General features: G+C 42.9%; 1 protein-coding gene across 9 annotated transcripts in view; it reads right to left on the bottom strand.

The window, feature by feature from the left end:
* Magi2 (membrane associated guanylate kinase, WW and PDZ domain containing 2) overlaps positions 1-17,082 on the bottom strand; it is a 1,405,204-nt gene that overhangs the window by 85,015 nt on the left and 1,303,107 nt on the right. For all 9 annotated transcript variants that reach the window (XM_021191616.2, XM_021191614.2, XM_021191615.2 and 6 more), the window contains one exon: positions 15,855-15,998. In XM_021191616.2, the coding sequence (XP_021047275.1) occupies positions 15,855-15,998 (144 nt within the window). The remainder of the gene's footprint in view (positions 1-15,854; positions 15,999-17,082) is intronic.

The following is a 17,082-nucleotide window of genomic DNA, read 5'->3' as shown; positions in this document are numbered from 1 at the left end:
CTTTCTAACTCAGAGAAGAATTGAGTTGGAATTTTGATGGGGATTGCATTGAATCTGTAGATTGCTTTCGGCAGGATAGCCATTTTTACTATATTAATCCNGCCAATCTATGAGCATGGGAGATCTAGGAAAGATTTTTTTTTTTAAAATACAAAACCATGAAAGGTATAGAGTTTTGATATATTTGATTAGGAAAGATTTATAAATCTAATTAAAAGAAAAGACCACAAACTTGGAAAAGATATTTCAAGCATATACTGAAAATCTAATTTCTAAAAAAGTATAAAGACAGACAAGGAAACACTAAAATAACTAAAAGTAGATAAGAGACATTGAAATATATATTACAAAGAAAATGACTCAAATATGAACAGCTGTTGATTAGTAATCAGGAAGAAAATTAAAGTCATAGTAGCATTCTGTTTCAAATCTACTATAGTGATATAGATTTAATATCAATTTTATACCAACTGTTGACCAGATAGAGAGCAGCAGGGACTCACACACTGGGTGTGGGAATGCACGTCTCAGGTGAAGTATTTAGAAAGTTTTGAGCATTATGTCACCATTTTGAAGTCACTCAGACACATCAATTTAAGCTCCTGGGATGCACCTTAGAGAAACTCCTGCCTGCATGGATCAGGAGACTTTTTGAAGAAAGTCCCTAGTTACAACAGTTTTAATAGTAAAAGACTAGAAGCCACTATGCTGTCTTCAACAGGAAAGTGGATAAATAAATCAATAATTGGGCGAGAGGAAAATGCTGTAGTAAAATATAGAGAGAACGGATTATTATATATTCTCTGTGATGAATTATGCAATGTCTCTGAAGCTCAGCCACATCACTGAGATCACCGAGAGCAGGAAAGTGTGCAGGAGTGGCTGAGAAAGGCTGAGAAAGGCTGAGAAAGGCTGAGAAAGGCTGAGAAAGGCTGAGAAAGGCTGAGAATTCCCTCTGGGAGACTGTGGTTCTGCAGGCACAAAAGGACACATCAGGACAGTGTCCCTGTGGCTTCCTAAGCTGGCTAGGGGCTGCATAGGCACCTGGCTTATTACTGTTCTTTATGCTGTCATGTACACTTCTGCTTTAACTTGACATGTTACAAGGCAGTTGGTCGCTAAATAGGTACTGCTTACTGAGTCCCACGGAGCACTGGGGAGTGCTCTGTCCACTGAGGGATGCTGAGAGACAGTGCCAGGCTCCAGTGGGGCAGTTAGAACTGGTCTTTGGAAGATAAACAGGGTTGTAAGGAGAGGGAGCGGGGAGGAAGTTCCACTTGGACAGAATAGAAGGAGGAAAAGCAGGGGTGCGTGAAATGGCATGGGGTGTCCCCTGAATAGCAATGCTTGGAGCATAAAAAGAACTAGAGTGCCAGAGAAGACCGGAGATGTCACTCAGGTCAACAGAGACCAGCATCCTTCCTTTTGTCACTCACTGCCTCCTTTCCTCCTTTCCAAACTTGGGAGCATTTCTGGATCTCAGCCTTCAGATGAAGGCAGATTGCTAAAGCCTTTTGGGGAAGCAGGCAATTCAATACTCCTGTGACTTAAAAAATATAATTTTGGTAGTTATCTGAAGCATGGATGGGAGAAATTAGAGTCAGGATCCATCTGGCTACAGGGTTAGTTCAGGATTACAAGGATGAGGGTGTGTGCTGTGGTGGAGGCAATGGAATGAAAACAGATAATACATGAATTGGGATCTCACCCAGGTTTCCTAAATGTATGTCCATTTCCAGAAAGACACTGGCTGAAGCGAGATGACTTGGTTTGCTTCAGGCCAGCTCCTGTTCAAGACTGAGCACATCGCTGAGGTCACAGCTAATTGAGGGCATTGGCTCAGAAGAGTGTCCTCACTTTGCTTTAACACAGGGCATGTGTGTCAGTTTCTCATGGCCCTCTTTGGAACTAGGGAACCATACTTGGAAATGACCAAAATCTGTTCAATTCATTTTGCTTACTTACATCTGACTGTAACTTCAATCTCAGAGCTTTCATTTTCTTCAGGATTTAAACAGAATCAAGGTTAACAGGAATACACTGGAGAGTCTCTCTCTTTCTTTCTCTTTCTTTCTTTCTTTTCTTTTCTTTTCTTTTCTTTTCTTTTCTTTTCTTTTCTTTTTTTTTTTTTTTTTTTTTTTGCAAGAGGCTAAAGTTGCTTACAGTAACCCCAAAACTGTGGGAAATGCATCCTTTTGGCAGATAATTGCACAAAGATACAGGACCCCGACATATATAACAAGAGCTGATGGTTGGTTTGAAATGGGAGATAGTGTGTTGAGCATCCAACTGGCAGTTAGAACTGCAGGTTAGGCAGTTACGGACGAACATGAGCCAATCCCCCTGCGTCTCCAAGCCTGACCAATCAAACAGTCGTAAGCCTGTGCTGTGTGAGACTGGATGAAACAGAGGTGATGGATCCAGGACAAAGAAGAGCTTATTGGAAATCATGCATCCTGTCAAGTTGAGCCATTTGGAAGTCTAATAGAGGAATGACCTTTTCATCCTGGAGTGCTGCTCCAATACAACAGGGAACGGTAGGACCCAGCTGCAGGGACAGAAGAGGACAGAGCCTGAGGGTGGTGGCTGTCAGCAAGAGCGACACTCCTGAGGCACAGCACAAAGAAGACATGAGCAAGGCCCGAGACAAATTAAAGACGCCTTGTCCCTGTTTCTTTTCTTCATTTCTTATGGAATCTAAAAAAGTCATCTAAAAGCAGAGGGTAGGAATGGCAGTAACCAGAGGCTTGGGGAGGGGGAGGAGAGGATAAAGAGGATACAGATGATGCAGAGATGTGCAGTTAAATGACTGGAGGAATGCATGCCTTCAGCTAATGACAATATATTCTCACAGACAATGCAAGAGTGGGTGATGAGCATTCTCACATAGCTAGCTGTCTGGTATCTAGATTTAATCACCACTCAAGGCACGAATATGCAAAATATGTTGCACATGATAAAGGCAATGCCAGCTACCAATTTGTACTAAAAGTTAAGTAAAAGGTATCTTCTTCTCAGCGTCTTCCGAAGTACAAACTGAATCATGCTTGTTCTAGGACCAAGGGACATCTATTTTGTGACTTAAAAAGCAGTGTAGGTGACCTGAGTAAACTGAGTGGTCATGAGAAGAGCTCTGGGCCTGCAGAAGCAGAGACAGAGACAGAGACGGAAGCAGATGGCTAACTCGCTCAAACACCGCTCTGGGGACAGAAACAGGGTCGGGGCTTCCATTTACTCTCAGGCAGACATGATGGCTTGGTATGAAAGGGAAAACTACACCCACAAGGCTCTTCTCACTGAAGAGGCAAGGGGAACGTGTTTTCAGCTCACAGCAGTGCCTTGCTTCTTCCTTCCTTTCTGTAGGCACTCTCTCCTAATCCTAGGAATAATTAAAATGCGAAGACTCTCCTCACTTCTAATTTATTCAATTTCCTCTCTGTCTTTCCACACCAAGATGCAGCCCTAATGCTAACCCTTTGATTCCTTACCAAACCTTTAACTAGCCCCCATGGGAAGCTGCTTTTGAAATGGCTGGAGGTTGGGCACCCGGCAGAAGAAACAGAGCAGCGAAATGGAGCCCTCCCCGCGCGGATAATGAGCCCGAATAACCAACAATGTGGTGTAATGCCAGCTGCTTCTACTCCCTGCTGCTCTCCTCTCCTCAACCCTCATTCCTCAAAGTAACTCATGCAACTCATTTAACACACAATGTTCACAGGTCGCGCGATGAGAAGGGAAGGGGAATAGATTTGTCTGCCAGAGGTATTTCTTCTCGTTCATAAGTTGCATGAGCAGGTCCCAGATGACAAAGGAGAAACCCCTCATTCTCAGACTCTCTGAAGGATGCCCCAAGGGAGGCCCTAGGGCCACCAGAGTCAGGACAGGAAGAGCAGGCATGGATTGAAAATGATCTTGCTGGGTGTACGGGGTCTTGGCACCCACATCCGATGAGACCTGGTACCCGGCGTCTATCCCACATCTCCTGAGTGATCCACCTGAGCCCATCAGTTGTTTCATTTCTCCAGTCAGATGCCCTATTCCCTCTGAAGGACTTGTCTCTCTTCCCTCAGGCTTTTGTTTCCTCACCCTCAGCTCATTGATCTGTGCTGACCTGGAGGGGCTTAGCCCTGCAGAGTTGAAATCTTCTGCTAAGCTCTGGTTATCCCATCAGCCCGCTGCGAGGTTCTCCTGGGCATCTTTCCTAATGGGCCCTGGCACACCTGTCATGGATTCTTTATTCTGTCGCGTTTTGCAAAGCCCCACTTTTGAAGTTCTTCGTTATTTCTGACTTGACTTGACTTGACTTTATTTTCTTTCTTGCTCTGCCATCCATACTTGGTAACAGGTAGTTTACACTTGAAGAAAAACAAGTCCCGAAATGTCTTGGAGTTTAAGATTAAAGATATTTTGAAAGCACAATAGTGTGTTACAAATATCATTTTATAGATACTGCATAACTTGTAATAAATGAATGTATCCCCAAAGGCATATTATTTAAAAATAGCAGGTGGTGACTATGAGTTGAACATACACTTAGATTCATACGATGCTGATGAGAGTCTGTGCCTGTCAGGTTCATCGAGAGTCTTCGTGGCATCACACTTAGTAAGCATGACGAGTCAGCTTCCAGAGGGAAGGAACCTGCAGGGCTGTTTCGTTTGAAGGCTTCTGTTTACACTCTGCTTGGTAGTATTTACTGAACATCTTCACGTGAACGATGTTGGGCACTGGGTGACAGGGCACGTGCCCAGAGCAGCACAGCTTCTGCTGTCCCGAGGCCAGTATGTCAGAGTGGCTGCCTTCCTGCAGAGTGCAATGAGGTCTGTGGCAAAAGCCATGAGGGCGAGTCTGAGCACCCAGAGCCAAGGACAGTGGAGAGGACCCGACAGGAAGTAGAGAACCAGGAAGTTAACCAAGTCAGGAGGAAGGGGCAGTGTGGTTGATAGAAATACTTCCCCAAAGCCCAGCAGATGCCACAGCACCATGTCAGAGACTGTAGGAGCACTGGGGAAGGAGGCAGGGGACAGGGTATATACAGGACCAGGTGACATTATTGTCAGGGACTGGTCTTTACCCTGAAACAGATGGGGTGCCACTGAAGGGTTTGGACAGTGGACAGACGGGTCAGCACAGCGCTTGGGAAAGGAGCCAATGAATCTAGTACTTGCGGGGGATGTAAATCCCAGCCAACGTATGTTTGAAAGATTTTAGAGCCTCTTGATGTATATATTTACTTAAAAGATACTTTCTGTATCCCTGCTTAAAGAAATGAGTAGTTTCATAGAAGTATATCAGGAAAAAAATGAGAGGGAATATGGAGAAAAGGGACAACGGATTTTGTTGAAGAATTTGCAGGATACAAGGAAGCTGCCATTCCACTAGTGGCCTGTGTTGTCTTGACTTATCCTGCTGGGCTGGGAACCCCTGCCTCTCTCATCTCCTTGCAGTGTTTCTAGATGCTGGAAGCTGTCCAGAGGAAGGACATGAGGTGGAGGTTATTGTAGCTGAGTCCTTGACAGAGTAACATGTCCAAGGGTGTGTGTGTGTGTGTGTGTGTGTGTGTGTGTCTGCACACTCAGGAGCACTGGAGATTGCAATGAGAACTTTTCTAGGTCACTGTCTCACTGTTGCTACCCAGGTCTTTACCACGAGAAGATCGTGTGTGTGTGTGTGTGTGTGTGTGTGTGTGTGTGTGAGAGAGAGAGAGAGAGAGAGAGAGAGAGAGAGAGAGAGAGAGTCTTGTTGCCAGGGGCTGTCAGTCTTACCACTGAACCTAATGGCAGGTTATGTCAAGGCTGTTTATCAGGCCAATCAAGATGGCTTCTCTTCCCATGTAGGCAAAGTCTCTAGCTAGGGGGGACTGAATACCTATGTCCTAGACATACACTCTGGAAGTTGGGGAAGACTGGGAAGAGTCCCTCTGAGTGGTCTCTAGGAATCTGTTGGCTACTAAGTACCTCTTCTCTAAAAGCTGGTTTTTCTTAGATATGATGGGGCTTGACAGGTACTAAGTATTTCAGGCCACCAGAGTAAGCTTCCCACACGTGAAAGTCACCATCTTTAAAATTCCTCATTCAGTGGTGAGATATACATACCCACATTTATACATATTTTCCCAGCAGACACACTTGTGAAATCTTTTCAGCTTTCCCCCTTAGTGTATTGTTCTGAAAGCATATCAGGGCCTTGAACAGTGCCAGGGCCCACACTTTCTGTAAAAGCTACTTACCCCACATTTCCCACAGCTGTCCTGAGTTCACCTTAAAGCAAATGACAAGCACAGCTGACTTCGATTCTCAGGTTGTCTTTTGTTTGGCCTGCATAGTATTTTTTTTATTTTTATTTTTTAATGAAATTTGTTTTCTGGCCCAGCTAATTCTTAACAAAACATAAGACAAACCTGTGGCTTGAAAAATCAAAGACTTCGACCAAGGAAGCCAGGGCTTCTACCCGCCAAGAGTTGGCCTGGGTTTAAAGGCTTTAAGCTTCCCTCGCACAGCACACATGGCTGCTCTACCCTGTGTGGACTGTGCTCCCCATTGCTGCTGCTGTGCAGAGAGCAAAAAGCAGAGCAGCTGCTTCTCTCTGCCAGGACCTGCCGCATGGGATCCCCAGTGCCTACCCCTGGGCCGCAGAGTTCTCAGACATAAATGTAGCAGTGGCAAAGACACTTTAGTGGCTTTGTGAGCAGGAGACAATGCTACTGGGGACTGCAGGGGCAGAGGAAGGAGAGGGAGTGTATTATGGACCGAGCATGGGGTCACATGGGGATGGTCTTCAGAGCCTCTGCGTGGCATTCAAGGTGGGTGTGTGCCAGCTGCCAACTCTAAGGTTGCAAGGGGATTCAGCTGTTAAAAGTAAATGCTCTCTAACTTTTGTTTCTAGCAATCTGATAACTCTGAGCCACCTTATTACTGCTGGGCAGGCAGCGAGAGTCCTGTGCTGCCAAAAACTGGTGAAAGACAGGGTAGGGTGCTGGAAAGCAAACAAACGCCCTAGCCAGCTGTTAGCCGGGGAATGCTGGCTTCCATTCTGTGAGTCTTTTTGTTTTCGGAACAGATCTGAGCAGCTTTGACCCAGGAGACACCTGCTTGTTCCCTGAAGACTCCACTTTCCATTTTGGTGTCTTGGCAACAGTGATAGCAGCCACTTAGGGACTCAAGTGTGAAGTCTAATAGGAGACATGCGTGTAAGCTAGGACCCCAGAAGACTGACCAAAGGAAGGCTAAACAAAACCAAACAACCCCCCCAAAACAATAAAATAAAACCAAACCAAAAACCAAAAACATAAACCCAAAAGACAACCCCCAAAATGCCACTGAAGAACGTGATAAGAAAGACATATCCTTCCTTAAAGGGAATTTTACAGGATAAATATTCTTAGAACCTAGAAAAAGGGACAGGATGAAGTGACTGAATTAAATAAATGGTATTAGCACATAAATTAATGTACATTGATCATTGTGGTCTTGGGGAGAGATAGGTTATTTAAAAATATAAAACTTGGACTTTTTGATAAGCATATCTAATATGAAGACACAGAAAGATTGGAAAAATAAAAGAAAACAATTGAAGAAAAGTATAGTTTTCTTACGTGAGACAAGACAGACCACAAAACAGAAAGCACTGTAAGAGATGGCAGGTGTGACAGTTAATCGTAACTGTCGACTTGGTGGCATCATGTGACCATAGAGACAAATGGGCATGTTATGAGTGAGTTTCTAGATTGGGTTAATTGAGGTAAAAGAGCCACTCTAAATGTGGGCAGCACATACTGTGGGCAAGGGTCTGAGCTGAGTAATGAAGTGTGTAAGCTGAATAGCATGCATCCATCGGTCTCTGCTTCCTGACCAACGTGGCTGTCCCTCCTCCTACCATGGCTTACTTCCCCGGCAGGATGGACTGTACCCTGGAACTGTGGGTGAAAGAAAACCTTCCTTTCTTAAGTGTCCTTTTCCAGGCATTTTGCCAAGCCATGAGAAACACAAGTAACTCCAGAACTCATTACATAGCACATTTGATTGATCTAGAAAACTAAATAGATATCTTGACCCCGAAACACACAAGGAAAAATCAACTACCCCTCAAAGGGAATTTTTATAGGATAGATATCTTTAGAACCTAGTTTTGCATTTATTTACTAAGCACAGTAGATGAAAGTCCCAGTGTAGAATGGTCGGATAGGGCAATGGTGAAGCTTCACTCAGTGGGCACAGCATGGCACGGTCTCATCCTCTATAGGTGCCTGCTACTCTTTACTCTACATGAGTATTATACAAAAATGGGAACTCACCAGGAAGAGAGAGAGCTGCAAGAGGGTTGAAGGATAATCAAGAATATATAAACTTCACCAGAACAATCTCAGCCATTAAAAATGCTTCTAAATACTGCATGAGGAAAATGCTTATGGTAGAGTGATAATCATAATGAGAATTTTAGTGTGTATATCTAAATGTTAAACAGTGATTACGCCCCCGAATTTGAGTGTGAGCTAGGGCATGGATCATGTTAGAAATCAGAATACATTCTCGGACACAACGTAAAATAATGAACGTACTACATAACAAAACATCATCCTTAGAGCAGAAATCCTCAACACGACGATACAAACAGCCAACTTCTGAGCAAGAAAAAGAATTACAGGATTAAGCCATGGAGAATGGGTGGGGTGAAAAGAAACATCACACATAAAAGCAAATGAGCAAGAGGATGACTGTGTGAGCCGATCACTTGACAAGAATGAAGGATGATGGAAAGACCTCTGGTATGACTGACACACTAGAGGGATTGAGAGGATAAATGATAGTCAAAAGAACATAAATGTGTTCTGCAGGCACCTGCATCCAACTACCATATTAACACACCACTGGAGAAAAAAAAATCATGCTATACCTTTTATAGAAATAGAAAAAGTAGCTAAAATTCAACATCTCCTCCTGGCAAAGGAGGCAAAGGAGCAGAAGGAGGCAGGCCTGATAAAGCACAGATGAAGGCTGTGAGAAGCCATTAAACACCAGGACTAATAGAAACTGTCAGGAGTGCTCCCACCAAGATTAGGGAGGCTGCTTCCATCACTTCTGTTCAGCTTCGTGCAGGAAGCCAAAGAAAAGAGGAGGAAGCTACACACACACACACACACACACACACAGAGAGAGAGAGAGAGAGAGAGAGAGAGAGAGAGAGATCAACAACTATAGAGAATCTAAATGTTGTTTATCAAAATAGTGAGAGAGTCTAGTAATTTTTTATGATGTAATTGAACAATATATAAAAAAATAATCTCAGGCTGGGAGATGCATAAAATTGCTAGCTCCATGCCTGATGACCTAAGTTCTACCCACCAAAACCAAGGCAAGAAGGCAAATGCACAGGCACACATCACTTCTGCAACCCCAGGACTCCTATGTAGGGTGGAGGCAGGAGGACTGGCTGGAAGCCACAGGCTAGCCTAAACGTCCCATCTCCAGCGGAAGCACCCAGTTAGAAGACTAACTCTACAGCAATCAGGTAAATGTGCTATTGCAAAAAAGGACAGATCTGAAATCATCAGAGATGAGCTGGTTTAGAAATAGACCTACATAAATGTAGTCAACTGGCTTCCCTGACTAAAGGCAGTATTGGGGACCCAACCTGGGGCCTTTTACACTGTAGGTGAACCCTCTAACACTGAACTACAGGCCTAGCTCTCAATTTCTGAGACAAGGGCTTGTTGTAAGTAAACCCTCTTTATTCTATTCCATTTAACAAAGATGTAAGTTTCACACTTTTTAAAATATTAAGCATAAAATGGAGTTTTATTAATACATTTTGGAGAATGTTTGGACATCTATTCAAATGACACCTCTGACTCATTCTCCTTCAATATTTCCTTCTTTTCTTTCTTATTAACTCTTTGAGACACTTAAAAAGAAAACTCCAAAATTGATATGGAGAACCTAAGAATACTCCTGAAAGTTGGCTCATGTATTTGAGAAATGCATCATTTCTTGAAAGACAAACCTGCTGTCATTAATGCAGAGAAATGGACCTGCATAACTTAACTCTTTCCTTTACTCTTGCCCGAGAAATCATTTCCAAAGTCTTAAGAACCTTCAATAGTTTCTAAGATCTTTAAAAATCCACTGATGATTGCATTATGCATTTATTAAATAAAACTTATTTTATTTAATTATAAGGTTATCCTTGTAGGGCAAAAAGAAAGTCATAAAACGATACTGCAAAATAAAGTTATACATAAAGAAAAGTAGAAAGGATTTCTATCTCCTAGTTCTGTTTAAATGTTTAAAATGTAGATTTGCAAACCGCTTAGAAGTATAGTCAACATTGAAGATGCTGTGTTGCAGGGCTCGAGGGGAAGCTCGGTGGGTCAGAGCTCTTGTTGAGGAATCATGGGGATCTGAGTTCAGAGCTCTGGCCTCCCCAGCCCCTATGAAAAGCAGGGCCTAGCTGCACCCCCTGTACCCCAGCACTGGTGTGCAGAGGTGGGAGAGTAGCTGGGCTGCTGGCCAGCCAGCCTGGCTAAGACTACAGCATGTCTAGAATCAATGAGAGAGACTCTGTGTCAAGGGGGTAAATCAGAGAGTCATAGAGGAGGTGCCCAGGGTCCTTCTCTGGCCACTGCATGCATGAGCCTGCATCCACACATGTGCACATACATATACCCCCCTCTCCCTCTCCCACTGTGTGTGTGTTACACAGTCTCTCTCTGCTCTTACTCTTTTTGAGAGAGAGAGAGAGAGAGAGAGAGAGAGAGAGAGAGAGAGAGAGAGAGAGAGAGAGAGGAGAGATACTGTGTAAGGAAATTATTTCTTAAGCAATACTCAAAAGGGATGACTATGAAGAAAAGAGTTATGGGGTTATTAAAATCAAGAATTTTCTTTATAAAAAACATATCAAGATAACAGAGAACTACAATGCATAAACTGGAATAAGAGATTTTTCACCATACTATGAGAGGGCAAATATTTAACAGTAAATGAAAAAAAAAAGAAGATATGTTTTTAAGAAGGGATGCCCAGACTCAATAACAATAAGAAAAGATAATGAACATCATGTGCAATCAAGGCGTCCACCTCAACCAGTAGAGAGAACCTGTCTCAAAATAATAATGATAACAATACTAGTAATGATAATAATAATAATAATAATAATAATGTGGGGAGGGCACACATGATGTGTGAGATATCTGTTAGATATCTCAGAGGGCAAACATGATGGCCACCAAGCCTGAGGACTTGGGTTCAATCCTCAGGACACATACAGTGATAGAAGAGAAGAGACTTTCCCCAGCTATCTTCTCAGCCCCATGTGCACACTGTGGCACTAGTTTATTCACACACGAAAAGAGAAATGTAATGAAAAGTTCAGAAACGAGAGGGAAACCAGATGGAGATAAACACTGTAGATCCCCAGCCTCCACCTGCATGCTCACAGAGGTGCTCACGCCCCTGTGCGTGTACACAGGGACATGCAAACCTGAGACAGGCAATGCATCATTTCCATTTACTAGAGTGAGCATTTAGAAGGTGGGAACACATGTTCTGCAAGTATGAAGACATGTCAACATTGGTTGTTGCATGTATAACTCGACATGGTCATCAGGATATTGTGGTGTGTGTGTGTGNGTGCGTGTGCGTGCGTGTGCTCTTAGCTAAGAACATATGTATCTGTCCAGCAATACTGTAGTCTGGAGAAAGTCTTACACATATGGAGTTGGAGGATGTCCAAGTGTTGTCTTAGTTATAACCAAGGTCCACTGACAAAGGAAATTTCAAAAGCCCATAGGACAGGAAAACACACAACGACAGAGACTGTAGGATGTTGACCCAATGGCAAGTTCACAGCAGTAAAAATAAATCCACCAACTTGGATGAGTCTCATGAACATACCGTATAAAAAAAGGAACCACAGGGAGGAACATAAGCACCGTGAGTCATTTATATAAAGTTCACAAAGTGTGCAAAACGAAATCCGCATCTGTGGAAACACCAGGCAGAATGTCAAGCACTTCTTTATTTAGGGTGGTGGCTCTTTCCATCTCTGTGGGAGGACTATGAGGATGGAGCCATGAGGGATTGGTGATGTTCTGGTTTTTCTTTTTTATAAAGCTGAGATGAAAGCTCATTAGTATTTATCTCTGCCACATATGTTAGAAATAGTCTCGCAAGTGGTTCTGTGTTTAATAGCAACAAAATAGAAAATAGAATATGCTGTGTTCAAATACATATTCTGTAGTATTAAGCTAGATGTGTCTGGACCAGGAAGAAAAATCAAATTCAAAAGAAGTTTAAATCAGTGAATGATACTTTTGGTTAAGAAAACAAGAAACTTGGGTAAGATGGGTCGTTCTTGTACCCTGTCAACCAGCTGAGGTTTGGGGTCACTCTAGGCAGACTTGAGTGTGAACTGTTAGTAGGCACATGCAAATGGAACATGGCTTCCAACGAAGTTATAAAGGATGTTCTTTTTAATCCCAGAAAATTCATCTCACTGAGACACGCAATGCATTATACTCCTATGACAGCCGGAAGCATTTTGCCTTCTTCCCCATGTTTGTGGACACAAAAGCCTGCATGTTAGCACGTACCCACCCTCTGTCCCTGTCTACCTTCCACAGAACCATCTCATTCTCCTTTCGGATTCTTCCTCAGTTTGTTTCCAGATCTTTATTAAGCACTCATTCCCTCCCGCCAAATGTCTCACATTTATCTCAGAATTTCTTACCCTCTCTGCTTCACCTAGCTTTACCAGAAAGCTGTTTTGTGTGCTCGTTTTTCTTTGCCCGTGGTTTTCTACTTAGTTTCAATTTTTAATGAGGTTATATTTCTAAGAGCTTTGTTCCAGAGACTTACTCATTAGTTATGAGGATTTTATCCTTCCAAACTATGTTAGAACTAATTTCTCTAATAGTCTAATTTGCTAAAGTTGTCTGCCAAAACAACTCTCATGGCTGCAGGTCGCCAGGGAGAGCAGGTGCTGCAGACTGCCTTCCAACGCCATTCACCTGCCACTCTTCAACTGTCCCATGAAGATCATTATTTGTCTTGGGACACTTGGGTGCCTAGAAACAACCTAGAAATAAAAGATGGGTACCACAGTGTCCCAGGATCCTCAATAGGTGATACCCTCACTTTGTGTTAGCATTTCTCCTGGGTTTTCCTGTGTCTCCACTCAAAAATTATCATGTGCCTATAAGCAGACCTACACAAATGACCAGGAATAGGAGTCTTAAAAGCAGACATCCAAATCAGATACAATAAACTATCTTAAATTCATACCATCTACCCCCCAAACCTAGGGCACAGCACCTAATTCATGTTACAGAATTACCCAGCTCCTTGGTAGTAATCTGGATTTGAACAATTTTATTTTGTCAGGCTAAATCTTAGCTTCTATTAGACAATTAATGGGAGTTTTTCTTTTGGGTGTTCTTGATAATAAAAATGGGAGATATGTATTGTATCTACCAAATGAATTTGATTGTGTGTGCATGTGTGTGTAGAAATGTTAAACATTGAAACTGAGGTGACAAAATCATGTTAATATGGTAGCAATGTGTTATAGTAATTCAAAGGCTGGGGAGAACTTCATTACTAGCTTTTCTTTTTTGAGCTATTTTTTTGGTGGTAGTTCATGAATGCCTAGCTCACCTGGTTGTCTCAGGAGTCTTAGAAATTATAAACCAAGTCATAATTCATGGGAGGTTGACGAGGCCTTGTAAAGCCTTGTTGGCACAGATATTTAAGTTTCGTATGCACCTGGACACCAATAATATCAAAGTGGAACCTTGTAATAAACTGAGAAAAGGGTCCCTGAGTAACTTTATTATTGATTTTCCTATCCAAAAACCTATGTATTATCCAGTTAATGCATTAGTTTAAAATAATCTAACTGTAAGTCATGCAACTATCGATCGATCCTGGTCCATGCTGAAGTAATTTAAATGTATCTGTGAATTATGACATAGGTGCTGTGAACAAGCACAGCTGTGCCCTTAACGGTCAAATTCTGAGACCAGCTATGTTAGCTGTACCGAGAACCGCTGCTAGACACTGCTAGGGTTGATGGTCCAATTCTGAGACCAGCTAACATAGCCTGTGCTGAGAACCACTGCTAGACACTGCTAGGGTTGAGGCTCTAAATATTTTTGCTCTCTACTTAGGTTTCTATGACTTGGGAGTACTGTATGTACCCAGTGGTGATTCACTTAGACTTGGTTAAAAATGTGGCAACTGCTAAAATCATGGGGAGGAAGTAAGGATAGGGTGTGTGTGTGTGTGTGTGTGTGTGTGTGTGTGTGTGTGTGTGGGCTTCTTCCTTATCTCAGAAGGCTCTGGTCATTTCATTCACTATCTCTGTACTATGCTGACTTCACTTGGCATTGTGAAGATGAATTTCATTTTATTTAATCACTCATGAGCTGAATGCAATTCTGGCCTGGGCATGTGGCTTAGCAGGTAAAGGTCCTTACCAGCAAGCCTGCCCACCAACTTCAACCCCAAGGTCATGTAAGAGAGAGAGCCAACTCCCACAAACTGCCCTCTGACCTTCATATGCATTCTGTGGCATGTATATGTTTCCGCCATAAATGAATAAAAACAATTCTATAAAAAAAATTTACCATTATGGTTTGGAGGGAAACTAGAGGCAAGAAGCCACGTGAAGACCTCTCCCACTGATAGCTCTGGCAGGAGACATCGGGTAGCACTGGATCATGGCAGGGACTATGTTTATCTGGAGCGTGCCCTTTCTGGGGTAAAATTCCACCTCCACCATCGCCCAGTTATCAGAGGATTGCAGAGGAGGGAGGAAGATGGGACCTGTCCTCTGCCTGCTTTTGCATTGGTCTTTGACACTGGAAAGAGAATGATAGAAGCTAGACTTGGTAGTAGGTTTAAGTAGCATGTGCATTTCCCCAGGGCAATTGGTTGGCAAGGCTCAGTACAAGGACCCCGGATTTTAGAATCGCCATGTCACAGAGTTATTTTTCTATATGAACTTAAAAAGCAAGGAAGGATGATAAGGATGAATTCTAGATGTACAAGAAGAATTTTATTATGTGGTTGCTGGTGCCATTTGTGGTTGAGGTTATAAGCTATTGTTTTGTCTTGCACCTGTTGATGTAGAATGAATTACTCCATCAATCACTTACCCGAGAGTGACTGTTACATTAAACATCCCTCCTCAACTTGAGCCAAATTGAAAGTGTCTAATTGCTTCAACTTTTAAGGACAACTTATGTTCTAGAAGCCAAATCCCCTTTCTCCAAGTGTGTCCGGCTGTCCAGTATCAAAGCCCAAAGGCAGTCAATAAAAGGGAAACATTTCCGGAGAGACATAAGGCCATTTGATTAATATATGTGGAGGGGAGGAACATAAAAGGGAAAATAAATCTTGAAAGATTCAGCCGCCACGGAAATGAAATCAGTGAACCATAGAAGAATAGTAGAGCTTGTCTTCACTTCAAATTATTTCTTCTTCTGTCCTTTTTCTTTTCTTTTCTCTTGAGAAAAACACCAGTATGTTGAGGTTTATCAATTGGTGGACATTTATAATCAGTCTTTTATCTCCCTAGTGTTTTTGAGAGTGTGAGTCATACTATATTGTTCAGGGTGGCCTCAAAGTTACTATGACCTTGATTGAATTCAACATCCTCCTGTCTCAGCCTCCCTGTGCTGGCACTACAGGCATGTGCCACCATACTCAGCTGGCTACTGTAATTCTTTATAAGTGTTTGACCAAATCTTTAAGTATCAACTTATGAAAAAGAAAGGTGCTTGTCTGCGAGAGCACACCTTAGCATCTTCCTAACACCGCAATGGGGATCAAGGTGCTCTGTAACATGAGGCATCTTACCCTCATTCTGCCGTTCCTTACGGCTGGCCCATCCTCTGCCAATCTCAACACATACAGATCCATCTTGTATTCCCTTCCTCCACGAATGCTGAATCCAAATCCTTTGGCTCCTTTCTCCATGTCCACAGTGAAATAATCAAAGTCCTTTGGGGATGGGGAGAAAATGGGACATGGAGTAGTTTAGCATTGGAGGGACCTTGATGGTCACCTTTTCTGTCCCCTCCCCCCATAACTAGTGTTCAAATGACAAGGTGCTGGAAGATGCCTCCTGATTTTACAAGTACTGAATAAGCAAGGCATAGCTCCAAAGGCTCAAGTAGGTCAGAACACTTAACTCTGCTAAAACAAGCAGTACAGTCCACATCAGCTCTCTTGACCATCTAAGTCTGTCAATCAGTGATGCATTTCTGCTAGTGGAAACTACAGTTTTCTGAGCTAAAGAGTGAACTTGAATGAGGTTCTGACTGTATCTTTCAGTTGTACAGGTTCTGATTGTATCTTTCATTGTACAGACAGCTGAATGTCAAGTCAGGAGATACAGAATCAGTTTTTCTTTTCATGAAAAGGTATTGTGTGCAAGACTTCCTCACTATCAATCTACTTAAACTCTTTGGGGTAAAGTTGCCCTTAATTTAATAATGGGGCACAGTATAATCTGATAGAGTGGAAATTGTCCTTAATTCCTATCCTTGTACTTATTATTTGGTCACCAAGTAATGGCCGCTTTTAGACATTGAGCTCTGGTCCTGATACCGTTCATAGAAGTTGACCATTTATCTTGACCTGTAAGGGAGACCCAGTCTTGAGGAAATGGAATTCAGACAGGTTAAGGGAGTCTCAGGAGGTATGTCCAATGCAACCAATCATGAAAACAGCTGAGCCCTTTGTTGTGCACAGGGGCTTTTGGCAATTGTAGTGGCTGCTGGGTAGAGCCACCCTTGGCTTTGTCCTCTGCATAGAGGCATAGCTTTATGTCACAGAGGTGGGGGTCAGGAGGCCTTAGAAACTATGGGTCTGAAAAACCCCCTAATGGCTGGAAAATGTAAGATTTTCTGCATTAGCAGTATGGGGGGGTGTCTAGCAGGAGCTTACAAATGACAGTTGACAAGGCTATGGATACTCTTGGAGGTGCAGGCATGACTCTGATATCAATCCTAGTACCAGAGCTGGCTCTCTGCTCCTGATATCAATCCTAGTACCAGAGCCCTGGCTCTCTGCTCCTGATATC

The sequence above is a fragment of the Mus pahari genome, chromosome 2 (assembly GCF_900095145.1).
Source record: "Mus pahari chromosome 2, PAHARI_EIJ_v1.1, whole genome shotgun sequence".
In the NCBI taxonomy this organism is placed as follows: domain Eukaryota; kingdom Metazoa; phylum Chordata; class Mammalia; order Rodentia; family Muridae; genus Mus; species Mus pahari.
This window is presented reverse-complemented; position numbering and strand designations above follow the sequence as displayed.